This window comes from Ixodes scapularis, unplaced genomic scaffold, assembly GCF_016920785.2.
Source record: "Ixodes scapularis isolate PalLabHiFi unplaced genomic scaffold, ASM1692078v2 PGA_scaffold0__279_contigs__length_252992795, whole genome shotgun sequence".
Taxonomy (NCBI): Eukaryota; Metazoa; Arthropoda; class Arachnida; order Ixodida; family Ixodidae; genus Ixodes; species Ixodes scapularis.
In genome coordinates this window covers 149,936,737-149,961,307 of record NW_024609835.1, presented here as the reverse complement: position 1 = coordinate 149,961,307, position 24,571 = coordinate 149,936,737, and the positions used below count along the sequence as shown (strand labels likewise).

General features: G+C 44.1%; 1 protein-coding gene across 1 annotated transcript; it reads left to right on the top strand.

Annotated features, from left to right (window-relative positions):
• The first annotated feature begins 2,391 nt into the window (after positions 1–2,391).
• LOC121048455 (aminopeptidase N) lies at positions 2,392–23,706 on the top strand. The gene is made up of 5 exons (XM_040504808.1): positions 2,392–2,435; positions 4,248–4,415; positions 6,082–6,231; positions 8,913–8,994; positions 23,526–23,706. The coding sequence occupies exons 1-5, from the start codon at positions 2,392–2,394 to the stop codon at positions 23,697–23,699; spliced, it is 618 nt and encodes a 205-aa protein (XP_040360742.1). The 3' UTR covers positions 23,700–23,706.
• The last annotated feature ends 865 nt before the right edge of the window (positions 23,707–24,571 follow it).

The following is a 24,571-nucleotide window of genomic DNA, read 5'->3' as shown; positions in this document are numbered from 1 at the left end:
TATGTATATATACCAGGGTGTCGAACCGGAACCGAACCGAACCGAAAACCGGAACCGAACCGGTATTTTTTCCGGAACTGAACCCGAACCCGAACCGTTATATGTTATCGTGATGAACCCGAACCGGAACTGAACCGGAAAAAAAATAACGGTTACCGGCTCATGTCAAAACGGTTCGGCCACGCGCTGTTGACAATGAACGTGCTATCAATGCCATTTGTCTTTTAAGTGCCGTCAACTGACACACACCTCGCTTATATATTTTTCTTCTCCATTCAGTCTTAGAAATATAGACGCTGTATCCATGAATCTTGACAAACGCTGCATCCATGAATCTTGACATAGGAACCAGTATTGCGCTGGTCGTGGCTTGCACAGAAAAAAAAAATTGGACAACTGTGCAAAAAAAAAAATTGCGTCAAGGGATTTCATTTTCCTACAATCTCGTAAATCCTAAATGCTGCTGTGTGCTCATTTCATAACACATTTCTAGAACGCGCGAGTTCTTGAAGCTTGCTTCCATCGGAATGAGAAAAGGAAAGGCTGTGGAGTTTGATAATAATACATCCGGTTTCGTATAGGCATTAGGCACTTAGAAGCTAACATATTTGTGAGACAGCGAACTCTTCTATTTTAATATTTATCCTATTACGTCCTTCTGGCGTTGCGTTCGGTGAAGCGTTTTTCATACTCCGTATTTTGTTTATTGAAAATTTATTTAAGGGTCTAATTTGAGTTACCGAAGGCTAGTTCAAATAAAGAAAGCTGTATTTTCTCCCCACTGTTCCTTCAATTGCTTACACGCCGAGGTGGCGGGATAGTTAGCGAGTTCTACTTGTAAGTGGGTTTGTAAGGAGGTCGCAGATTTTACAGCTACTGCGTCGGACCCAATTAGATGAAGTCCGAATGCGTAAACGTCGGTGAGGTAGCCTTTGAGTGCACATAAAGAAACCATTCCTGGTAGAAATCCCTGAGCTTTACACTACGATGTATCCCGTTTCGTAGGTGCTGATTTCAGAAGTTTTATTTGTAATTTATTTTGATGTTGCAATTTGTCATTTATAATTTCCGAACCGTTTCGCGAACCGGTTCAGCGCCCCGAACCGGTTCGCGAACCGGTTCGCGGATCGAATTAATCGAACCGGAACTGAACCGGAACAAAATAAATTTACCTGAACCTGAACCGTAACCGAACCCGTATTTTTTTCGGTTCGACACACTGATATATACATATATACAATAATGGTAACAGGGAAACTATCAATACTAAAAATATAACGACGTTAAATAATATGAAGTAATTATTCAAAATACGAAACTCATCAAGGAAATAAGTTAACATATAAGCTCTTCACAACTTTGTTTAAATAATATAAAATCTAAAAAAGCGAAAACTTTTTTTAGTATTTTTTTATTTGGGGGGGGGGGGGGATTTATTCTAGCCCTTTATGTACAGGGTCAGTGTGGGAAGTCAGGAGCAAGTTAGTGATTTAATTGGTTAGACTTTATATAGATGACGAACCTGGCAGTTGTGAGGCGAGAAAAGATTATGTCAATTGGTTCAAAAAGGGATTCGCTGTAATAAATTGAAAAGAAAAATACAAGCGAGCAATTTTTAGTCGGTTTTCTGAAGAATTCGAACCCAATTGGGTTTATATTCAGATGTGTGACGCCTGTTTGGGGAGAGCAATGGTGATAGGTGAAACATATGCAGCTTGGTTTTGAAAAGGTTTTAGTTCTAGCGTTAGATAGTTTTGGTGTGTATTCCATAATATGCATGCATATTCTAGTTAAGGAAAAATAATTGTTTTATGTGCAAGAAATTTCGTTGTCTGAGGAACGGAACGAATGTTTCATTTAAGTAAGTCCAGTTTCCTAGATACATCACAGATCGTGCACTGTACATGCATTCTCATGACAACTTGTGGGTGAAATGCACTCATAAATATTTATACGAAGTTACACCTTCAATGTCTTGTTTTTAAATTGAATATTGAAAAAAAAAATGTTATTTTCTTATTTGCTACTGTTGATAGAGAACATAGCTTTAGCTGGTTTCTATTTTCCAACACAGATATACTGAATCTATGAAAATAAATTCTAGTCTGAAAACTAATGCGCGATTTATTGTTGGCCGTAGTAGTTGCATTTTGGAGTATTTCAGTACCCTTCCGAAAACGCATCCTTTTTTTGGTTTGTGCTGAAATACATGTATATTACACATATCTCGTACTTTATATGGATAAATCTCCACGTCCAGTACTCAGCAAGTAAGCATTGCTTCGTCGCGAAAGAAATAACGCTAAAATATTTTCTAGGATCCTGCGGACATCTATTCTAACGTTGAGCTGCGACTACGAGCATACAGCTTGTGTCACTTTCTGCCGGAAGATGTTGGACAACCTGAGAGGCAACTACGACAGCTCGTTTCACATGTAAGAGAATATTAATTGTTGCGTGTGTGTGAGTATGGATAAGGCTGGGCGAAATGAGCCGGATCAAGAGCATTCAGGCACGAGCGTTACAGATTTCATGAAGGGAGCCCCGGGCGAGTGATGCTGTTGGGAGGGTGGTTTAAATGAACATTCACTACAATTCTATCTGTACTAGAAGGGTACCAGACATTTCATCGATTGCCATTTTTGTATCGAATGGGTGGAGATTTTATCCAGCGCCGTTTCATCGAACAACGTTTAATGAAATTGTTTGACACCGTTTCATAGAATTTCGATTTACAAAATTTGTGAGCATTACAGTGTTATTAGAAGTTTTGCATATTTTCGTCAACCCGTATGGGGCTCGTTTCTGGGATCAGTTTATGCTGCTATCAAACTCGGAAGAAAAAAAAAAAAACAGGCTATTACGCGCGACACTTTTCCAGTGGGTGAACATTTAGCTGAAGACAATTTTAGCAGTGAACTAGAAATTTGTATTGCGTGATCTAAAAACAAAAATGAACGAGGAAACGCAACAGGTAATCAACCATTTTTTTTTAATATGCTATGCTCTCAGTATCTTCGAACCAACGTTATTTTCTATATATTCCAGTATTTGTTTATTTGAAAGATAAATAAACACAAAAATAAAACATTTTATCTTCAATACTTTTGTTAACAAAAAAGCTGCGTATATCTCACTAGTTTATGTTATAATTATAGACGACCATATCCAAATATAATAATGAATTATAATCGCAAATTCAGGACCCTATATTTTTTATTCCTAACCTCGGGTCCCATAGACCCGAGGTTAGGAATAAACATTGGGTCCCAATGTTTCATTGGGTCCCACTTATGAACAGCTCTTGAATTACTGCCCACCATATTGAAAAAAAACGCGATATCCCCGAGAACTGGAAAAACGTGCGACTCATAGAACACGCAAAAACTGAAATGTGGCTATTTCCATATACTCTTTATTTTTCGGGAACGTATTAACCGCAGCATTAGCCTGTAGACTTAAGGCCCGTTCACACTCTTGCAACCGAGTACGACCGAGAGGGACCACGGATGCGCTACAGCGGAGCTGGTCCTAAGAGATCGCAAGAGGCTTAAAAACCGGTCAGGTCTCTCTCGGTCGTACTCGGTTGCAAGAGTGCGAACGGACCTTTACCATTTCAAGGTACACCAACACACTAAACAAAACTACCCTTACAAACGCTCGCGTTCCTTGAATCGATGCTAGGAGGCTTTTGTAACACTGCTAACGTTTAGACATCACGTATACGAGCCTCGCAACAAAGCTAAAACGGAATGACCGAAAATACAAGTCATGGCTTCAGCTTTACATTAACACTTTTTTATCAGCTCTATCGCTTGGAAAATTCTGCACAATGTGTGGTTCGTTCTCGGTTAGAATTTGACCGAACGTCGTTTCTTGAACACCCGTACCGAGCGCCGTTTTATTGAAATTCATTCATAGAAACGCCGTTTCATCGAACGCCGTTTCATCGAACACCGTTTTTCACCGAATGTCCCTCTGAAACACGTTTTGGAACATCACCCATAGTTTCTGCTCTCGAAATTCTCTATGCTACTTTTTTTTTTTTTCTTTATCGATCGCAGCGCACTATATAAAAAGAGCTCCTGCACGCAAATTTTCAGGACATCGCTTTGCAAAACTTTCAGAGAGCAATGGCGTGCATTGTTATCGAATTGGCGTCGCATGGGCGTCGTCACCAGTTAGCGGGAGATCGTAAACCAGAAAAGCTATTGCACATTTTTATTCCGAATACTTGAATCGTACAGGATTCCGCACTCGTACCGGTCAATCGTGTTCTGCCAGGCCATCAAGCACGGCACGGAGTCCGACTTCAACTTCTTGTGGAAACACTACGAAACTGCGACTACGCCACAGGAGAAAGCGGTCTTGCTCAAGGCGCTTTCCTGCACCGGTAACCTCCAGCTGCTCGAGAAGTACGTAACTGCCTCTGGTGAAATTTATATGAGCACGCGGAGTCTCCTCTGCCTTTGTGCCAAGGAAGGTGAAAAAGAACAAAGTTCGGACGAGGTTCACCGATTCCTCGAATGCATGCTTTCCCTGCACCCTGAAAACTGCCAGTCCGTCTACTTTCTCGCAGTGCACTGTAACCTGTGGAGGATTTACGAGTCGAAGAAACGCTAGCCTGCAAACGAAAGGAGACTTAATTTTGTCCAATTTCACAATCGAAAAAGCTGTGGCGAAAAATTAAATCGCGAAATCTTGTGCCAGTGCAGTGATCCCGGAAAACAGTCTGTCAAAATCGAGAAATTTCGAGCCCGCGAAAAACAAATCGTTTACGGTACGTGAAATGAGGCTGAGCGTGACGTGAACGCGTGAAACTGCTCGGTGTCAGATCGCAGACTTCATTCCCAAGTGGAAAACCCTTATTGCAGTAATTCTAGTAGTTGTTGTTTCTTGCCTTTCCATTCGCCGAGCTCCCTCTGTAGATCTCAGCGATTGTTCGCTATATCATATCATATAGACCTTTTTCACAACTGCGCCGCCATCTTGAAATATCATTATTTCCAGTGTGGGCGAAGACATTTTTTTTCGCCCGTTCGCCATTTAGGATACGAGCGTAGCCGTCACCCATTCTCGTTTTGCCTCCCCTCTATATTTTTACTATTTGCAGGTTGAAATGCTTTATTATTTTTTCGTCGCCCATACCGGATATGCCTCCCAGGTGGCTGGGGACGAGAGCGAGCGAAAAGGTCTATATGTAGTCTATATACCTTAGTTGTTTCATATTTTACATGCCGGGCTCACAATCTACACATAAGGACTATCTTCATTCAGAGAACTACGAGTCAATATTTCAGCAGAGCAAGTGGTGATACAACCACTGCACAAACCAGCTCAAAAACGAAACCAGTGCCGGGAAACTTGGTATTTAGATGCTCCCTGTCTCTGCGGGTAAGGCACGTTTGAGCCGTACGTTTTTAGGGGCTTTATCGTTCGCTACGTGCGCTTTGCAGACCAGCAATTTGCCTTTCAAGCATACTTCTAAAATCTACTCAAAGGCTGATATTTTCATATTTTTTCGAGTTTACACACCTCACTCAGGCCTAGGAGACTGAGTTTCACCTGTATCATATCATATTCAATATCATATTCCGTAGATAAGTCTTCTTTTCATCTAACGTTTTGAAATTCGAGATTGGGTGAAACGGATAGATAATGGATTGTGAATCGCTAAGCCTCCTCTATACATGGAAACTACTGCCCGTCGACGCGCCCCGCCAAAAAGTAGACGCAATATTTGTGATAGCCTTCTGAATAGGCTATAGGATGGTGATGAAATCTTAAGGCTCCACGACCATTGCCTATAAAGTGTGTTCACTGGACGCCATATTTGCGCATTCTCTTAACGAGCTCACATTTATGGGCTGTTTAGACCTGCAATCTTAATGGTCTGGATTGCACATTGCAAGAGAACTGTACATAGAAGCTGTACATAGAAGAACTGTACACGCGCATAGCAGCCACGGAGTCAGCTATGGCCGCCAGTCAAAGCTCTGCGGGGGAAATCCGGTGACATAAGAGCAATTAAGTGTCATGTTAAGGGACGATCACACCGAGCATCCGCGATATGCTACGCAGGCTCTTGCTGCAGCTGGTAAACAAAGACACCGGGGTCGAGACGACGCAGAAGGCAGCCAACCTGCTGAACGCCATCTCTTCCACCAGTCTGTCCGGGAGCACAAGCGTGATTCGTTTCATGACTAACCATCAGGAAGCTGTTTTCAATCGGTAAGCTGAAAAGACATGGCGGCACCTGTCCGCCTACTTCAACGGAGACCAAACCTCGACGCTCGCGGAACATATCTCGAGCGGTACCTCAGTCGACGTCAAAATTATTCCCGTATTCACCTAAGTCGTCCTTGGCACCGCATGCTCGGAACTAACTTTCATTTATCGTCTGCTACGAACAACGATCCTGATTGTGTAGGACGCGCATCGGACACGTATAAACATGCGTTCCACCTTTACACCGTTGAATATAGACATTTTTTTATTCCTGCAATGCGTGAGAATGGGGTGTCAAACCAGCTCCTGTTTCGCTAGTCACTAAACCCAAGGAACCTGCACTGATGAATGTAACAAAGTAATGTAGTTGTATATCTGGTTGTGACTGCGCGTTGAAGTCATCCTTAAATCAATTTAAGTTAGACGTTTCGGCGTCATGCAAATAAAGTTTTGTTTTCTATTAATTTTATTACTGAAGACGTGCCTTAAAGACGTGACTTTTAAAACTTAATTTGTAATTTGCGTCGATGTCCTTTCTTAACCAAACAAAGAGCGAATGAACCTTCACATTGAAAGTATTTATTTTCCTTGGCATCGCACATGACTAGGACGAGAAACGTCCAGGTGCCAATTTCTCGTTTACATTGCATCGATGAAATAACGTGTAGTAATGACGAGTAACCAAATCAAATTAAGTTTGCCAACTAAGAATGAAAAGACGTTTACAATTCTCTGTAATGCCGAATTAGAGCGCAGCTCTTGAGGAGGAGGGGAAGCTACGGAGGGGAGGGTATGTCTCTCCTCCCCCTCCCCTCCTCCTCTCGTGCTCTTCACCCATTCAGCGAGAAATTTTCGCTAAATTTCCCGCTAAATTTAGCGAAAATTTCGCCTTAAAGGGGCCCTGCAGACTTTTTTTTACTGGTTTTTAATTTGCACCAAATCTGAGCGCACTGAACGTAGAAACTTAGAGAAGCTTTTCTTTTCTCAAAATTCGCTTTATTTTAAGAGTTATAGGCAAATTAAAATTACAAAAACAAGCAAAAAATAACCTCCCTCGTGACGTCCTTGGTTGCTTGAGTGTGGCCGTGCACTACAGGAGGGGTAGTGAGCTTCTCGAGTGCTCACGGCTGCCGCACTCCGTGTCGACGGCGCGAGAGGGCGTCACTAAAGCATGTTCGGGATAAGCTGTATGCAGCGGGCAGCCAGAGCGGCTCTCATTGCATTTTCTGCGCGATTAAAGACTAATTCGGCATGACACTTTATTGCTCACAAACGATAGGAAACACGGAGTAAAGATCAGTTCCGAATGGGAGCCGCTTCGCGCTGCCATACCGCGAAACGGCCAAACCGCAAGACAAAGCTTCTCGCCGAAGCCTTCGGAACGCTCGGAGCCCGTCGGATCCTCCTGTCCACACGACCGCAGCGCTGCCGCGTGCATCCAGGACCTTTCCATGTCGGCGCCTGATCCTACTACTCAAGGAGGTTAGAAGTACTAGGAGGGGGCACGTTGCAATATTGATGAAGCCTAGACATAAAAAGTTTAAACGATTTTGTGCCCAGCGTGACCGCAGATCTCTCTGGCGATTGGTGCGCGTGACATGTCACGTGTGAGATGGATGGTTGATTGTAGAAGGACTCCTTGCAGGCTTGCGCGCGCTCCGTCCGGTAGGTTTTATCAGATCGAAGTCTAGACTGTGGTGTATTCTAGTACGCCAAAGCAAGACGAAGGCTAGCTACGGTCACGTGATGTGGTCACGTTGGCATGGTAGGTGAGGAGAGTAAGGAGGAAAATGAGAAAGAGGCGAGGCGTCAAGGGAGCATGGCTTGTGAAGGCTACGCGGCCGACGTCATGCCCTCTCCTACCCTTCTATTCTCCATGCTACTACTCCTTTCTAGTATGCGCCGCCTTTTCCACCGCTTGGTGGCGGGTATGTCGACGGGTCATTTCTTGTTTCCGTACCTTATGAACTGCATTCGTTTCTTTTCTGGTCTAGAATACTGAACAAAAACTAATTTTACAAATAATTGAAACGGTTCGCGCCACCTATATTTTGTATTTTGACTAAAGAGCTTTTAGCGGCTCTGATCAGTAGTAAGCCCAGGACCAAAGACGTCACATTTTGCGCGCTTTCGGTACCGCGGGTCGCCCTCGTCGGTGGAGGAGGTTTACGCGTCGTCCGGTTAAAATATGACGCACTGATATTTAGTTACTCTCTCCGTGCCCGCTGGCTTTCCCGAACCCCAAGAGACGTGGAAACCGCAAAAAAAGGTAGACGCTTAAATATGATTGCAGGGCCCCTTTAAATATAGCGGGAAAATTTTCCTCCTAAACTTAGCGGGGAAACTGAATTGGTGTCGAGGTCACATGACTTCAATTTTTCCGCTAAATGCTACATTTAGCGGGGAAATTTTCCCGCTCAATTAAGCAGAAAAGTTTCTCTGCTAAACATAGCAGAAAATTTTCCCCGCTAAATTTAGCGTGAAATTTACCCGCTAAATTTTGCGGAAAATTTTCGCCGGTAAATTTTGCGGAAAGATTTCCTGGCTAAATTTTGCGGAAGATATTTCCGCTACCTTTAGCGGGGAATGCAACGCGCGGTTACGCCGACGGTGACGCCGCTCAACGCGAAAACGGGCGCCTAAGAGCTGCTCTCTAAAGATTGTCAATACCCTTATTATCATAGGTATGGAAGCCTGCAAGGTCTCTTCGACTCAATACTCCAATCCATCGTTGACAACATCCAACATGAGAGTGAACTCTCTAAGGTAAGGATTTGATGCAATCCATAGAGCACCGCCTTTTGCATTCAGCACCAGTGTTTTCAACGTTTATCAGTCGCAGAACGGGCTGAATTTCGACCAGTCTCGCCTTAATGTCTTGTCTGTGCGATATCGCGGTGCAGTGTCAGCAGCCACTGTTTATGTCCATTGGCCGTCCATTGGTGGGAGCCTAAAATAAGCTTTAAGATTAGTAGAAAAAATATATATATACATATATGGTTGAATCTCGTTAGTTAGAACTCGAGGGGGCTGAAAATTTGTTTGAATAAAGCAAAGTTTGAATTAACAAAATTTGACTATATATATATATATATATATATATATATATATATATATATATATATATATATAAAAGTATGCTTCCAATTAGTAACTCGCTGAGCATCATCAAGAATCCCTAATTAAGTAAACTTTAGAATGACTTGGCGCGCGTGGGAAGTGTTGTGGCGCGCAAAAGTTAAGGCTTGTGGAAACGCCGCAATGCTCGCGGAGCGAAAACGTGGATGAAAAGAAACGGATAAAGGCTAGTTCACACACTTGCGACTGCTTACGACGGTGGGGAAAAAGAAACGTAGCCGTGGGATACCTTCAGTTTCGTATATTTCCTCCTTTTTGTTTTCGTTTTCTTTTTTTTTTTTTTTTTTTTTGGGGGGGGGGGGGCTTGAAACTTGTTTTGACAATGTTACAAAGTACCATTTCTCATAAATAGTACGTACATTTAATCTCACAAATACCGCAAAACCTCCGCTCTAATGAAATGCATTTCCAGTGTCACCTTTAAGATGCTCTCGCCGTAGGAGGGTTTAAGATGTTTTCACCTACGCTGCCCACGATGCATGGACCCGCAGTATATCCCGCGATTGGAACAACTTATATGGGAATGTTTGGCCCTGACCATTCACCGAAGAGAGGCCCTGGGTGTCTTACATCCGGACGACCGTCCTGCGAACTGGGCAGACACAACCGGTGACTCCGACAGAAGCACCCCAATCGTACGGTCTCTGCTGGACTACCTGCCCCGCGGAAACCTCTGTGTCTGACCCCACATCACCCAACTCCACAGAAGGGGGCCGAAAGAGCCCGGCTTCTCATCAAAACCCACATGAAACCATCACCTACCGCCCGTCATCACCCACCAAAGATTTGAAAGCGAGGCTCCTTGGGCTACTGCCTGCGCGCGATAAGAGACCCAAGAAGGTCAAAATTGCATGATCTCTTTGGACCAATAAAAGTTACCCTCTCTCTCTCTCTCCCTTAAGGGACAGGGTCCTAAACAAACGCAAATGTGTGAACGGCCTTCACCCGCGCGGGCGCAACAAAGTTGGATGCATTTTTGAAACCCAAGAAAATAAAAAAAAAAATGTAAGACATTCACAAAATCTCTGTAATGCGAAATTAGAACGCGGCTCTTGAGGAGGAGGAGGGGACGGTATGCCCCTCCTTCTCTTTTCCTCCTGCCGCTGAATTTGTTCATGGGTGACGTGACACGAAGTGGCGATGTCATTCACCCTGCTAAATTTAGCGGGGAAACTGAATTGGTGTTGAGGTCACGCGGCGTCAATTTCCCCGCTAAATTTAGCAGGAAAATTTTCCCGCTAAAGTTAGCGGGGAAACGTTCCATAATGCAATGCGCGCAGTCACTCCAACGGCGACGCCGCTCAACCTGGAAACGGGCGCCTAAGAGCTGCGCTCTAAAAGCACAAGCTCAAACTTTTTTTTTTTTTAAATGGAATGATGTAGTGCTTTCAATTACGCACATTAAGCTTCTACCTGGAACTATCCAGAGGAGTCGGGACCAATGGCGTAATCAAGGGGAGGCTTATACAGCGCCCCCCCCCCCCCCTCGAAACTCATCATTTGGGCCACCTTTTACACCCCAAGTCATGGACGTCCCATCCACCATCAACCCCCTCTCCCTCCCCTCCCCCGAAAATAAAGGAGGACGCTTAAGAATGAAACGCGATAGCGAAACATATAAGCCCCGCTCGTTCCCGAGCCGCCAAAGCGTGTCCACGTGGCCATACAATAAAGAAAAAAGTCTGAGGACACCTAAACACTTCTTATGAGTTGTGAACGGAAAAGCATTCTGCCTGCGACGTATTGCTTCCGCCTCACATTGTCGAAGGGCCTCGTCCTCTTGCCGCTTGAAGGGGTGTCCAAACAGGACACTACAAAACGCACGACTCCGACAAATCGTGAAAATTGAAGCGGACGCGCCCGCTTAGCGCCCGCTTCAATTTTCACGATTTGTCGGAGTCGTGCGTTTTGTAGTGTCCTGTTTGGACACCCCTTGAGACGCTTTGAATCGCGATCCGCTTGCGCCTCCCGACGGTCGAGCGCGCGCTCTCGTGAAGTGGCCGCGCCGCTCTGAGCTCGGCCGTGTAGCCTCTCCGGAGTCTGCCCGTGCGGGCTCTGCAGGCTCCGCGGCCAGCTGCCTTCTCTCACCGGCGGCCGGGCCGCAGCGCCTCCGATGAGAGGGCCTCTCTGGTGGCGTTCCTTGGAAATACGCCGCGCGAGAGACAATGGGAGCCTCGTTCCTTGAAACTATGATGTGCGCCAGCCAATGGGAGCCTATCCATCAGATTTCTGCTACAGACAACAGGGTTCGCTTCATTGAGACAGGGGAAGGTGCCGTTTGGCGCGGCTTCACAAGCTGATGCCGTCGGTTCGCTCCATGGGACCCAGTTAATGCTTTCGCATTAAAAAAAAAAGTGTCTGCGTGGCCTAGTAATAAAGAAAAAAAGTCTGCGTGGCCTAGTTGGTAGCGTGTTCTGCTCGCAACCGAAGGCTCGTGGGTTCAAATCGCGCCTCCGCCTAAAATTCTTCAAATTTTTCTTTAAGGCAAATTAATTACTTTACCAAGTGAGATGATTTGAGAAATGTGGCGACCTGTAATTCGCAGAAAATGTCATGCTTTAATCACTTTAATTCCACACGTGACGTCACGTTTCACGTGAGCGTTGTTTGAAATTCCCGTGCGAAATCATGCGGCTGTGAAGTCATGGCCCTATCGACCAATCCTGGATTTTCCCATCCCGACGCCACCGACGCCGGCTTTTCTGCGGCATATCGCTTTAAATATTCCCAACTTCCTTTCCGGTATTGTTTACATCAAATTTTACAGCGAAGCTGTATGACTCATTGGTCGGATTTTTTTGTGTCAGCAAAAAAAAAATCCGCAATATCCTTGTGTGAAAAAAAGAAACGAAATTGACCAGTTCGCGATACGGCCAGCAGCCATTGGAGTCCTAGCTTTTTTTCCCCAGGGCACAGGACTTCGTTTTATTTCAACGGTCACCCTGATTTCTAAATCGGTGTGCGATTTCTAAATGGTACAGAAGCAGAACTATAAATTGTACTGCCGCAATGACAAAAAAAAGTTACCGCAAGTTTAGATAGTGTTGCGCCTTATATATATACGTATTGATTAAAGGGATACTTCAACGAAATTTGAAATATTCCCGTCGTGTTCAAAAATCGGTTGAATATGATCCACAATATCCGTAAATGACAATCGCACGTTTGTATTTTGATCCTAGTGGCTCTATTTTTCGTTATAAACGGCCCACTCTGGCAAGCGCTCGGAGAAGGCCCAGCTTAGAGCACGTGACATCCAACGCAATCGTGACGTAGGTCGTCTCAAGACGAGCAAAGCTACGGCGAGGCTGACGTCGAGAGGATGGCTTAGTCGTTCCAGCCACCGAAGCGGCTGCTTTTGTACGAATTTTGGGTGACGGGTTAATCTTCTATAATCTTCTAGGGGGACAATAGCGACTTCTGCGACACACAAAAGGGATTCTCGGGAAGAGGGGAGTTCCTCCTTCACCCCTTCTCTCGTCGTTGCCGGAGACGAGACAACCTCCGTCACTAACTGTCAAGGTTCCTAGACGAGCATTACAAACGAGGCGTTAGCGACATCCACCAGGTGCTCTTTGCTAATCGTTTAATTCGTTTTAAAATTCCTTTTCGAGACTTTTTTAACAAGATATTGGCATGTTCCATGTGATACTGCTCTTTTGAACACATATAGACCAAAAAAATGAGCACCGAAATTTTGTTGTAGTATCCCCTTAATGCTTAGTTCTATTGTCACAAAGTTGTGCTTTAAAAAATATTATAACAATAACTGCAATAATTACGTGTTTCGAATAATCACTTCGCAAAACTGAATTGCCACTAAGGCCCCAGCATCTTTTACCGAGCACCGAATTTGTTCTTGCTCTGTCTTGTCCGCCAGCCGCCACCGCAAGTCACTCAAATAAGTATACGCTGTTACACTAAGTAACAACGTCAAGGGGCGCTCGGTGCTTTTTGGGTCATTTGACTACCTTTTTTTCGTGATCATAAGTAAAAAGGTTTTTTTCCCCCAAAATGAGTCAATTCTTAATGTCAAGCGAAATTGAGATAAAGTGGAATGTTTGCGCGTCAGTAAAGCTTTGAGCTATGTACCGCAGCCACCTCCGTGGTAGTTTTTTCTCGCATACTATGACCGATTCCAGTTTACAAACATGAGATCGATGCACCAATGGATATAGTCCTAATCTCAGCGAAAATTAGCTCAGTTTTGGTTTCTAACTTGTTTCGGGTCGGCTCCCTCTTTCCGCTGGGGATAACGCTACTCTCAAAGAGAATTAGAGAGGGCCCACTGGCTTGTAGCTGGGGTAGGCGTCGTTGTATGGCATTCCGAGAGTCCGGACCTTCTTTGTGTTTTGTCGGTTTCTCTTTAGGGAGAAAAAAAAAGGGGGGTGGGATACAAAGCTGCGCCTGAGTTGTCGTCGAGCAAAGCAATAATTTAAAAAATAACCCCAATATGAAAAAAAAGGGAAACGGGAAACGGGGTTCCAGGACATTTCATCGAAGGCCGTTCCATCGAAAAAGTGGTCGTCCCACATCGAAACCTCCAATTGCTACAATTGACCGGTATTTTAAAACAAAGAATCCTAATAGCGGGAAAAGAAACGTTGCTAACAAAAAACAATAATTTTGAGGCTGGTGGAGTGATGGAACCCCGAATCCATCCGGTTGGGTACACTTCAGGCGTGTCATCCGTCGTGCCATCAAAATGTATGTCGTACGAGATGGCAATGAGAACTGGCTTCATGGTTTGCAAGATTCATTTATTTAAAAAAAAGTATAAATTTTCAAATTTTATTGGCAGACACCTATGACGCATTCAATGAAATGGCGTTCGATGAATTGTCCGGTCCCAGGTGCGGTTGACCTTCTATAGTGCGCAACAAAACCTTAGATGTCTCGCTTTGCAAAAATATGATGACTGAAAACCGGCATAGTCTTTCAGGCACGTGCGATCTTTTGCGGTTCCGATATAAAAAAGGTGCAGGTCAATGCCAAAGTCACGAATCTCGGGAAAAAACTAATAGAATAAAATCTCACCGCAAAACCGACCGATGCAGAGAAAAGCTCACCGGCCTCTTTATGAATGCGCTGGAAACTTGTCTACGATTTTTGTTTTCGGAAATGTCATTCTTTTTGGTATCTGGAGAATAACAATATTCTTTTCAGTTTTTTTTTTTTTTTCGTTTTGTAGTAACTTGTGACCTTTGGTGTCGATGTTGTCAAATACTATACGGTCCCGACACATTTTGTGGGCAGTGGCGCTCTGTGATCGTCGGGTGCAGTGACGAGGTCACGTCTTTACTGTTCATAGAAAACCGCGCTCCCTTGAAATCCCGACAGCGAAGCGAACGACTTTGAACTTATTTCATTGTGACCTTGAAGATGCAAGTAGTCCAGGGCGCAATAACATATTGCGCAATTTGAAGAGGAAGTATTGCCGACACACTTATAGATGGCGCCAGCTGACAGTTCGATTTGTGACTTTTTGATGGGCTACAAACTTGTTGAAAATATATCACAATGAGAATCTCCGGAAAAAAATATTGTTGGAGATATATTCAAAAAGTCCTGGTCTTCAATATTGTGGCACCTGAATTTGTATTTAGGCCCTGGTTTATTATTGAAATGTTCATGAAGGACGGAACGAAAAAATAGTCTTTTTCAAGCAATTTTAAGTTCCCGTAAAAGATTTTAAACTATAAGATAGCGAAATTTAACGCGACATGTTACTTTTTTTATTATTATTATATTTCTAATAAAACCATTCCCAAGTCAATCCGTTTGGTGGTTGCTAAGAAAAGAGACCAACAAGTTTTCATTGGAAATGCATAGGGCTCGGGAGGTGCGATATCCTTTTAAACGTATTAGCTAAGTCATTAGCGCCTGCAATAACCTTATCATTTTGAAGGATGTATTCAAATCGCTCTTCTCGAGGTGCTAAGTGACGCCAAAAGTTTTCTGGTGCAGATTTTATCGAATTCGGCAGAGTTTAAGAAATATAGTGATTCTTAGCTGTAACCGACTTTTCTTTTAGAATGCATAAAAGTTATGAAAACTCGTTTTCTCCTCTTCCGCGACGCTTACACTTGATTTTACACTTCAGTTGGATAATCTTTCGGGTAACCCGCAGATTAGATCTTTTTGTTAAATTTGTTTAATTATAAAATGTTCTAAGCAATAGGCAACAATGCGTTTAAATTCACCCCAGGAAGAGTCCACATCACATGCACCATCGGAAGCTGAAAACTGATCAAATGCTAGCTCAACGTAGTCTAGCACACTGACGCCGCCCACTTCAAAAAAATCAGGCACGTGGACCAGTTTGACTTCTTTCGACCTTCAGTAGTTTTGAAATATAAAAATACCAACTATGATCGGAAATGCCTTCGTGAATAGGCACTTCGTACTCGGATATATTACTGCTTAGAAATCTTAAATCTAACAGTGAACTGGCGTTCGCTGTTAGATTTAATATTATCAACTTCACGAGTGCTACCTGTGAAAACCTGCGTCAAACTATTGCCAAATGCAATATCGAGTAGAACTTTGCAATTTACATTTACGTTGCCCGCGTCAAACTCATTCCAATGTATTCCCGGTAGATTAATACTTTTATAACACGCGATACGTCATCTGCACATTTGTGCAGATGACGTATCGCGTATTATAAAAGTTTATTTTACACCAAATGCTTTTAACATCCTGAATTTCTTCCATTACTGCATACCCAACATTACTTTTAAGAATCAACGTGGCGTTGATTCTTAAAGGAAACCACCTCCTCTGGTTTCCTTATCTTTCCTGGCCATCGTATAGCCTGGTGCCAATTCACCATCACTTAGTTCAGGCTTTTTACCATGTCTCAGTCACTACCACAGCGTGGAGGTTATATAGAACTGGCACCCGTTTAAGCACAGAAACTCTTATTTGCTAGACTACGCGTTTACAAGTCGAAATTCTTTTTTTTTTTTTATGTTCATTGAGTCACTTTCATAGTTCTCTATCTATTTCTAGGAAGTTTGACGCGACAGTCATTCTCGTGCAGAGGTGGAACTCGTGAAATGTACTTGGGAGCAGCCACGGGAGCAGCTGAAACAGCTGTTTTGGAGCAGGTTGGGTGCAGCTAAAACTACGTTCTGGAGCAGGCTAGGAGCAGCTCAGATCAGTTTCCATTCCACTTCAGCTTGAGTCTTAGACAAGCACGGGAGCAATTTCAATCGTGCTTAGCAGCACAGATGAACATGAGTGGTTAGGGACCTAGGTAGGTGGGATAACGGTGTAACAGAAGCGAAAACTTGAAACTTTGTGAGCTTTAATGAGAATCAAAAAGGAAGTACCCTATGTTTCTGAAGATAGCGTCCTTCATATTTTCTGAGTGGTTTTCAGCTGCTCAAAATGTAAACCAGCACTGCTTATCGGACAACCCACACGTGCTCGACATAGTAATTATATGTGCGAACCACGTGACATGCGTAAGCAACGGACGTTCAGTTACACGTGAAAACAGGGCAACAAATTTCGAGTTTATCCTATTGTGCAACTCAATTGAGGAGTTTCAGCGACGGTGTCACCGCCCTGGCGGTCGGTCGCCGAAAGAGAACGAGGGGGATAGGTGACTGAACGTTGGCTTTGTGTAAATCCTTTGGCTGCGAACGTAGGCTTATAAACTTCGGCAGTAAGAGTATTACGCGGCTCTAGTGTTCCGGTACGAGCAACAGAGGTGACACGATTTGCTACGACTAGCTACGACCACCCGCCGCAGCGATGGAGGCGTCGAAGCAGCGCAACCTGTGTACTACGCAGTCAGTCGCCGTCGCCCGACGCAGTTCGTTTGGCATTCAGGGCTTTCCGCCCCGGGTTCTTCGCTTGTACTTGGAACCGAGTATTGTTTCCTGTGCTTGTGTATGTGCATAGTGGCTGTATATGGACCTCATAGAGCAGTTATTCAGACTCAACAGCGACTCAAAGTTGACGGCGGAGGGGCTTGCAGCAACGCTTTCGGTTGGTGCACGGGTGCGACGACTACACGGATAAATTTTAAGATCGCTGCTAGCAAGGTGGGCCATAGTCGCTTCATGTCGACACAATTTTGAGTGTAAGTACTCCGTGCAAAGGCGAATCTATCGCGTTTCCAATCCACCTTTGTTTTTGTTGTTGTTATTAGCACGTACGACCGACTGCTAATGCTTCTGTACCGATCACGGAGTGAATGTCTTCGGCCTTACATCGCGGAACGCCCAATAAAGTCACATTTGTTCGGCGAGAAAACTTCCCTTTCGAGTGACCTACTCTGATTGATATTTTTTCCCGTACTTAAGTGCTTTAATCAACACGATCGATTAAGTTTGCTTCCCTAGTTAGGACATTTTTGTGCCACATGCGGCACTAATGCTTGGCACGATGTATGCCACTGGTGGTATTGTGAGTTGGTTTACTTCCAAAGCTAACAGTATGACAGGTGGGACCGTTCAATTTGCTAAAAATGTGGTGATATGGGAATTTCGTTGCATAACTATACTTCGTTTCAGCTTCGGTCCAGACGCAGCCGATTCTACAAACGCGAGCATGTGGCCCAGAACAGTGCTTGCACTGCACGAGCGCGCGTGCTTGGCAGGGATGCTGAAAGCCCGGAGCTCGCGCTTGCAGCTTTGGCTGCGTCTGGACCGAAGCTGAAACGAAGTATAGCGTTTTACGTTTAAGATTGAAAAGAAACATGCCCATGTGATGATGCATGTCTACAGCATAAGCTTTGCAGATCCAGAATGGATGTGCTATAGGCTACAGGCTCAAGACTTTTAATGGACCAAATTGGTGATTACACGGCAATAAATATTGTGGTGGAAAACCGCCCATTGACTCGGTGAGTTTTGATCGTGGCCATTGGTGTGCTGTTGGCAAATTAGGTAATGGCACACCTTTTCCCTGACCATCTGGCTTCAAGGGACATTGCATCTAGATGTGCTTAAATATCTTTATTTCAAGGTTCAGTGGACCCCTCTGCATCATTGCAGGAAGGCAGTTTCATGCCACAACAAATAGCAGTGAATATACAATGCATAATAACAGGCACCAGTGTCCAGGCGTATAGTCTGCAGAAGCCAATTTGAGCCTAAAAATGTTTTTGTTTCGTTTAGATAGTTTGCATTTGGTGTATAATCCGCAGAGCCCGATTTCCGCGCCCAGTGCATAGTCCGCCAAGCTGGTGCGTTGCGTCTTTGTGCTTTTTTTCCTGGGTGGCATTTTCTTCAGAAGTTCTTCGGCGAATGCTATTGAGCCTGAAAGCTGCTCTTGAGGCCCATATCCAGCCACTGAGCACACAAGCACAGAAAACAACACTCTGTGCCAAGTACAAACGACGGAAAGCCGTGAATGCCAAACGAGCAGTGTCGGGTGACGACGACTGACTGCGTTGCGCCCCTTCCACGCCTGCATCGCTGCGGTGGGTGGTCGTAGCTAGTCGTAGCGAGACGATCTTCACTTCAAGCAAGAAATCTTGCCATACCATAGTCAAGATATGTGTGCAAGTGTTCGACGACGTGGGCTCTTTCACGTTGGTGCAGTTGTCATCAAGAAAGGTACATATCAACAATGTTGCATGTTTGAGGCTGAAACTATGACGCATACTCATCTAAACCTAAATTTATCGGTCTGCGGCTACAAACATTTTCGTTGATGTTGCTTAGATGATGTAACCGTTCAGGCCTCACATTAAATGGTGTTGCGAACTCTTCGGTTGTGTATGAAAACCTATTTTTGCCCTAATAAAAGACATTTTCAAAAGGACACGTGTCTTCTGCTGATACATATCTTCCAATTTACAATGCAGATGCAAACCGAAAATCAACTGCGTACATCTAACACTAAGCATAAGCACCTTATGCCATTCATTCTTGAGCACACTCAAATATCAGCTTAGGTTGCTCTTGTTTTAGAAGCTTTGCCCTTATCTGTAAAAAGAAAACCGTTAAAAAAAGCTTTACCTTCGTTCTCCTTCTCGCATTTAATACAGACTTGTTTGTCAGCCGATCACACACAGCAGATATCACCGTGGCACATACAACTCGAATTACCGATGAGATTATTGCTATTACAATAAAGCTTTCCACAAGAGCCAAAACGAGGCTTGTAGGGGTGCACAAGCACATCGAAATGAGATTGGCGCTTCTGGGGCTTGTTTACATTATGCGTAAAAGCAGGACGATCGGCGACAAGCTGATCGCAATATAACACCAAGGATACCGATGTTTCAATACATAGAACGCACGATAAAGACCTCAATCGTCCCCTGTATGCTGTAGTTGTCATACTTTCCATCCAACCGCTTTTTAGCACAATTAAGTTTTAACCAGAACAACCGAAGAGTTCGCAACACCTTTTAATGCGAGGCCTGAATGGTCTCGCATCTAAGCAACGTCAACGAAAATGTTTGTAGCCGCAGACCGATAAGTTTAGTTTTGATAAAGTACGCGTCATAGTTTCAACGCGCCAACATTGTTGATATGTACCTTTCTTTGGACCCGCGTACATTCGGTTCAACTTGATGACAGCTGCACCAGCGTGAGAGCTCACGTCAAACACTTGCACACATATCTTGACTATGGCAAGATTTCTTGCCTTCGACTGGCTTGAACACTTCACCTGTAGCATCACGGTAGGTCTTGGTTGAAACGATGATCGTCTCGCACACGGCAACAAGCAGAGAACGACAAGCTGTGTTTTATTTATACGCTACCGGTCTACGGGTGTCGCAAATCTATCCCCCTCTTGTCCGCCATGTTGGATCGATCGGAGCGCCCCCTATATTCGCTGAAACTCCTCAATATTGAAGCAGCAGACTACGATAAACGAAGTTATCGTATTTGAAGCCATAAGCAGGAGCAAGGTTAAAGGGATACTACAACGAAACTTCGGCGCTCATTTTTGGGTCTGTATGTGTTCAAAGGAGCAGCATCACATCGAACATACCAATATCTTGTTAAAAAAGTTACGAAAAGGAATTTTAAAACGAATTAAACGATTAGCAAAAAGCACCTGGTGGAAGTCGCTAACGCCTCGCTTGGAATGCCTGTCTAGGAACCTTGACAGCTAGTGACGGAGGTTGTCTCGCCTCCGGCCACGACGAGAGAAGAGGGGCAGGAGGAACTCCCCTCTTCCCGAGAATGCCTTTTGTGTGTCGCAGAAGTCGCTATTGTCCCTCTACAAGATTACAGAAGATTAACCTGTCACTCAAAATTCGTACAAAAACAGCCACTTCGGTTTCTGGAACGACTAGGCCATCCTCTTGACGTCAGCCTCGCCGTAGCTTTGCTCGTCCTGAGACGACCTAAGTCACGATTGCGTTGGATGTCACGTGGTCTCCGCTGGGCCTTCTCCGAGCGCTTGCCAGAGTGGGCCGTTTATAACGAAAAATGCAGCCACCAGGCTCAAAATACAAACGTGCGATTGTCATTTACGGATATTGTGGATCATATTCAACCTATTTTTGAACACGACGGGAATATTTCAAATTTCGTTGAAGTATCCCTTTAAAGTACGCCGAGTAGATATACCACTCGCGTAAGAGCTGCTGGCCGGCAAGGTTTCGGATCGGACCGCGTTTCAGCTCTATCAAATCACGATTTATCTTGTGAGAATAAGGTTTCAACTTCTAATGATGGACTAATAGGAATATTTTGGTCATTTGTTTTCAACTGGCTGACGTCCGGATCCCGGATCTCAGGCCGCAGAGCCTCAGGCAATCTGACCGCCTTAACGACTCAACCTCACCTCAGCCGACTTGCTTAGCCGTTTATGGTTGAATAACAATCCAGTCGCAGGTGGTGTAGCTCTTGGAATCCGAGTTTTTTCGCGCGCTTCCTACTCGGGATACACAGGGAGAATAAACAGAACAAAGGATTACAAGGCCGACCAGGCTAAACGTGCTCATTGTTGCCAATCGAGTTAATAAAACCGAAACCAAGACAAAATCAGTGTTGCCAGATGGTCCCACCGAAAACCGCCAAACGACCTGGGAGGTATAGCCAAAACCGTAAAAAAACTATAGCCCAAAATAGTCAAGATTAAAAACAATGATTTTTAAGCCTTATGTTCACAATCTTTCACATTCATACAATACACCTTACAAACTCTGTTTCAACCCTCAGATGCACAAACTTTTGTGTACATTATGTTACTTCTGAATTTTTCAAGAAAAAAAAAAGCTTTGGAAGGATGAAAATTTGTACAAAACTGGCCCTTCCTTCGGTTTCCAGAAGTACAAAACACACAAAGACAGCTTTATTGTGAAGCCCGGGAGATATGATCATACAAAAAAGAACGAAAATACAGAAGCAGAACAGTGAGAACACTGGTTATTTCAAACCAGAACCCCAACATCTCGGGTCCTTACCAATATCCCACCCGTCTCTTTTTCTTTGTGAAGGATATTAGTGTCACCCATATTTATGTTCACGTTATTTCCGATTCTTGGCGTGGGCAACGACTGGAAGGTAGTCGTGTTTAGCGGTGAAACTGCGGACTTCTCATTTTTGGTGCCCAAGGATTCTTATAATGGGCATCAAAGCAGCATTTGGAGAGTTCAGTCTACGTCCGGGCAGAGCCATATGCGTCTGGGTTGAAGGCGCGCTACCATGCCTGTGATAATAGTGCAATCTCCTTGGTTTGCCCCACTGCGCTGTAGGGAGACCGCTTGAACTCTGCAAGCATTGCTTCACTGCGCACTGTGAAAACCCCGAAGTTTGTAGAAGTTTAAAGCCTTTTCTCCTTCCTCTCTCTCCTCTCGACTAGCCAAAAGAGAAAATTTTTTTTCGAAACTGACTAAAAGTTTGAAAATTAACTAGCCGAACCTCAAAGTTCGGCGTCGAACCCGAAGTTCGACAAAATCCATCTTGGTTTTAAAAGCGCACAAAAGACGAGGACAGAGTAAGAAACACAAACGACGGACGAGCGCTCCGTCGTTTGTGTTTACTCTGTCCTCGTCTTTTGTGGGCTTTTAAAACCAAGATGAATAACTACCAACTAGCCCAACTTTCCACTCTACTGCAGTTCGACAAAAGTTCGCCGCATTCTCAGAAATACCTCAAAATAGCCACACAGCCAACCACGAAATTTTGACGCAAACTAGAAAAACGTGTTGCCCAATTTGGCTATATATAGCCCAATCTGGCAACACTGGACAAAATAAAAAGTCTTTTGGTGCACGTTTTTTTGATTTGGCGCTTGGCTGTGGCGCAGAAACATGCGTCTGGCGCAAAATAGCGCAAATCGCGCAGCCGTTCCATCCCTGCGTCGTGTCAAGAGGAAGTTACCATGAACGAGCTCCACTCGCGCGCCATTCCCTCTCTCTGCCCTGGCTCTTTCCCAAAGCATCTTTCGTCGTATTTCGTGGCCCGTGTTAAGTCGTCTGAAATTGATATTTTTGATTGCTTAAATTTTTGCAGTTGCGGAAGATTTTAAGTTTTTCATTGAAGTCTGTGAAGTTCATCTATTTGCGAAGTTCATTATATGCGGTGCACTCTTCTCGACCGACTTTGACTCCCAAGCGGCTTTGAAAAATTTCAGTGGCTACGTTTGTTTCTTCCCGGTTCTTGGGGACGCCAAAGATTACTAAATTGTTCCTTCGGCAGCCATCTTCTCGGTCAATAAGTTTATTCTGCTGCGTCCGAACCTTTGACTATTCAACCCTTTGACCGTGTCTTCGAGACGACTGCTTTTATCGTTAATGTTCTTCACAGAAGTTTCGAGTTGCGTAATTTTGCTTGTGAATTCATTCATCCTCTTAGAATTTCGGCGCCAGCTCTTGTCCGACAATAATTTGTTGGCATTGAACGCCCAGCCTTAGAAATTTGTAATGTTCCGCGAGGAGCCGGACTTATTTTACTGCGGTTCTTAAGGTGAAAATGAGTACAGAAGCTTAGCATATCACGCATCCTGTGCTTCTTTGCAACAGTAGAATACTGAAGTAACCCGGAGGCAGCGAGAAGACTCCACCAGGCGGCAACTTCCTAACTTCACAATGCCAGTAAAGACATGGTATCTAGGCCTAGCACAGGGCATTTTTTATGGCCGAAAGTAAAAGATCAACATAAACTTGCCCAACGTAGACATGAATGCTCGTCCCGTGCACAAACCAAAATGCATCTATTTCTCGTTCCATCCAGCTGCATGAGATCTACGAGCGTACGAGGGACGTGCTGCCTGGCGAGGAAGAGAAGGTTCTGCAAATGATCAGCAACGCCCGGGAGCACATCCGCTGGTCTAGCCACTTCTACAGGGACGTAGAGTCGTGGCTGGAGAAGCGCTACTTTCTGGACCACCAGAAGATGAACAGCTAAGAATAAAATGCGCCTATACGTGTCCATGCACCATTGGAAACAGATTCATTTAGAGCCGTATGTAGCATTATTCGGTTTGATACCTGGTAGTCAGACAAAAACGAAACTTGCTGAAAAATAACATCCGGTGATTTCAAGAGCTGTCTACCAAAACAAATTTGCACATCTTTCCGAGATTCTTAGTTCCACCCTATTTTTGCACAATTTTCTAAGCAACTTCAATGCAGAAAGTTACCAAAACCAATTATGATTGCACAGGCTAGCAAAAATATATCCATTGCAGTGATGTGATTGGCCTAAGCTGTTTTGGAGCAGCCAAAACAGTGTTTTGGAGCAGCAAATGTGGCTTTTGGAGCAACCAAAACAGTGTTTTGGAGCACCAAAGGTGGCTTTTGGAGCAGATATCCTTAGAAAAATATATATATATATATATATATATATATATATATATATATATATATATATATATATATATATATATATATATATATATATATATATATATATATATATATTCGTTTTAAGTGCTGTACAAACGAGGGGATTTGTGTTGTGTTCTGATGTGACGGAACTCGCTGCTTGTGCTTTTACTCCTGAGACATCCCACAAGTGTACACAGTCCTATAGGCGTTGCCAAGCAATTAGAAAAAAAACTTGTTACCGTTTTACTGGTTCCCGACGTGCCAGATATTCGTCAAAAGTAAGCAAACGTCAAATAATGGACTGCAAGCGTCCCGGCCAGAGCTCTGGTTCCGGCTGGTGCGTCTGTCGTGCAATTATGTTCGCATGCACGTGATGGCAACTTCTGCAGGCTTGCAGTTGCGCGTGCTTCATCGCGCAAGCGGAGACAACGACTGTTCAATCAAAATCGA

What these genes read in the sequence shown, in the direction of transcription:
- LOC121048455 (XM_040504808.1), top strand. Translation starts at nt 2,392, where the DNA reads ATGTTGGACAACCTGAGAGGCAACTACGACAGCTCGTTTCACAT. An exon ending in AACCTCCAGCTGCTCGAGAA is followed by an intron (nt 4,416 to 6,081) that starts GTACGTAACTGC and finishes TATGCTACGCAG; the next exon opens with GCTCTTGCTGCAGCTGGTAA. An exon ending in CAGGAAGCTGTTTTCAATCG is followed by an intron (nt 6,232 to 8,912) that starts GTAAGCTGAAAA and finishes TTATTATCATAG; the next exon opens with GTATGGAAGCCTGCAAGGTC.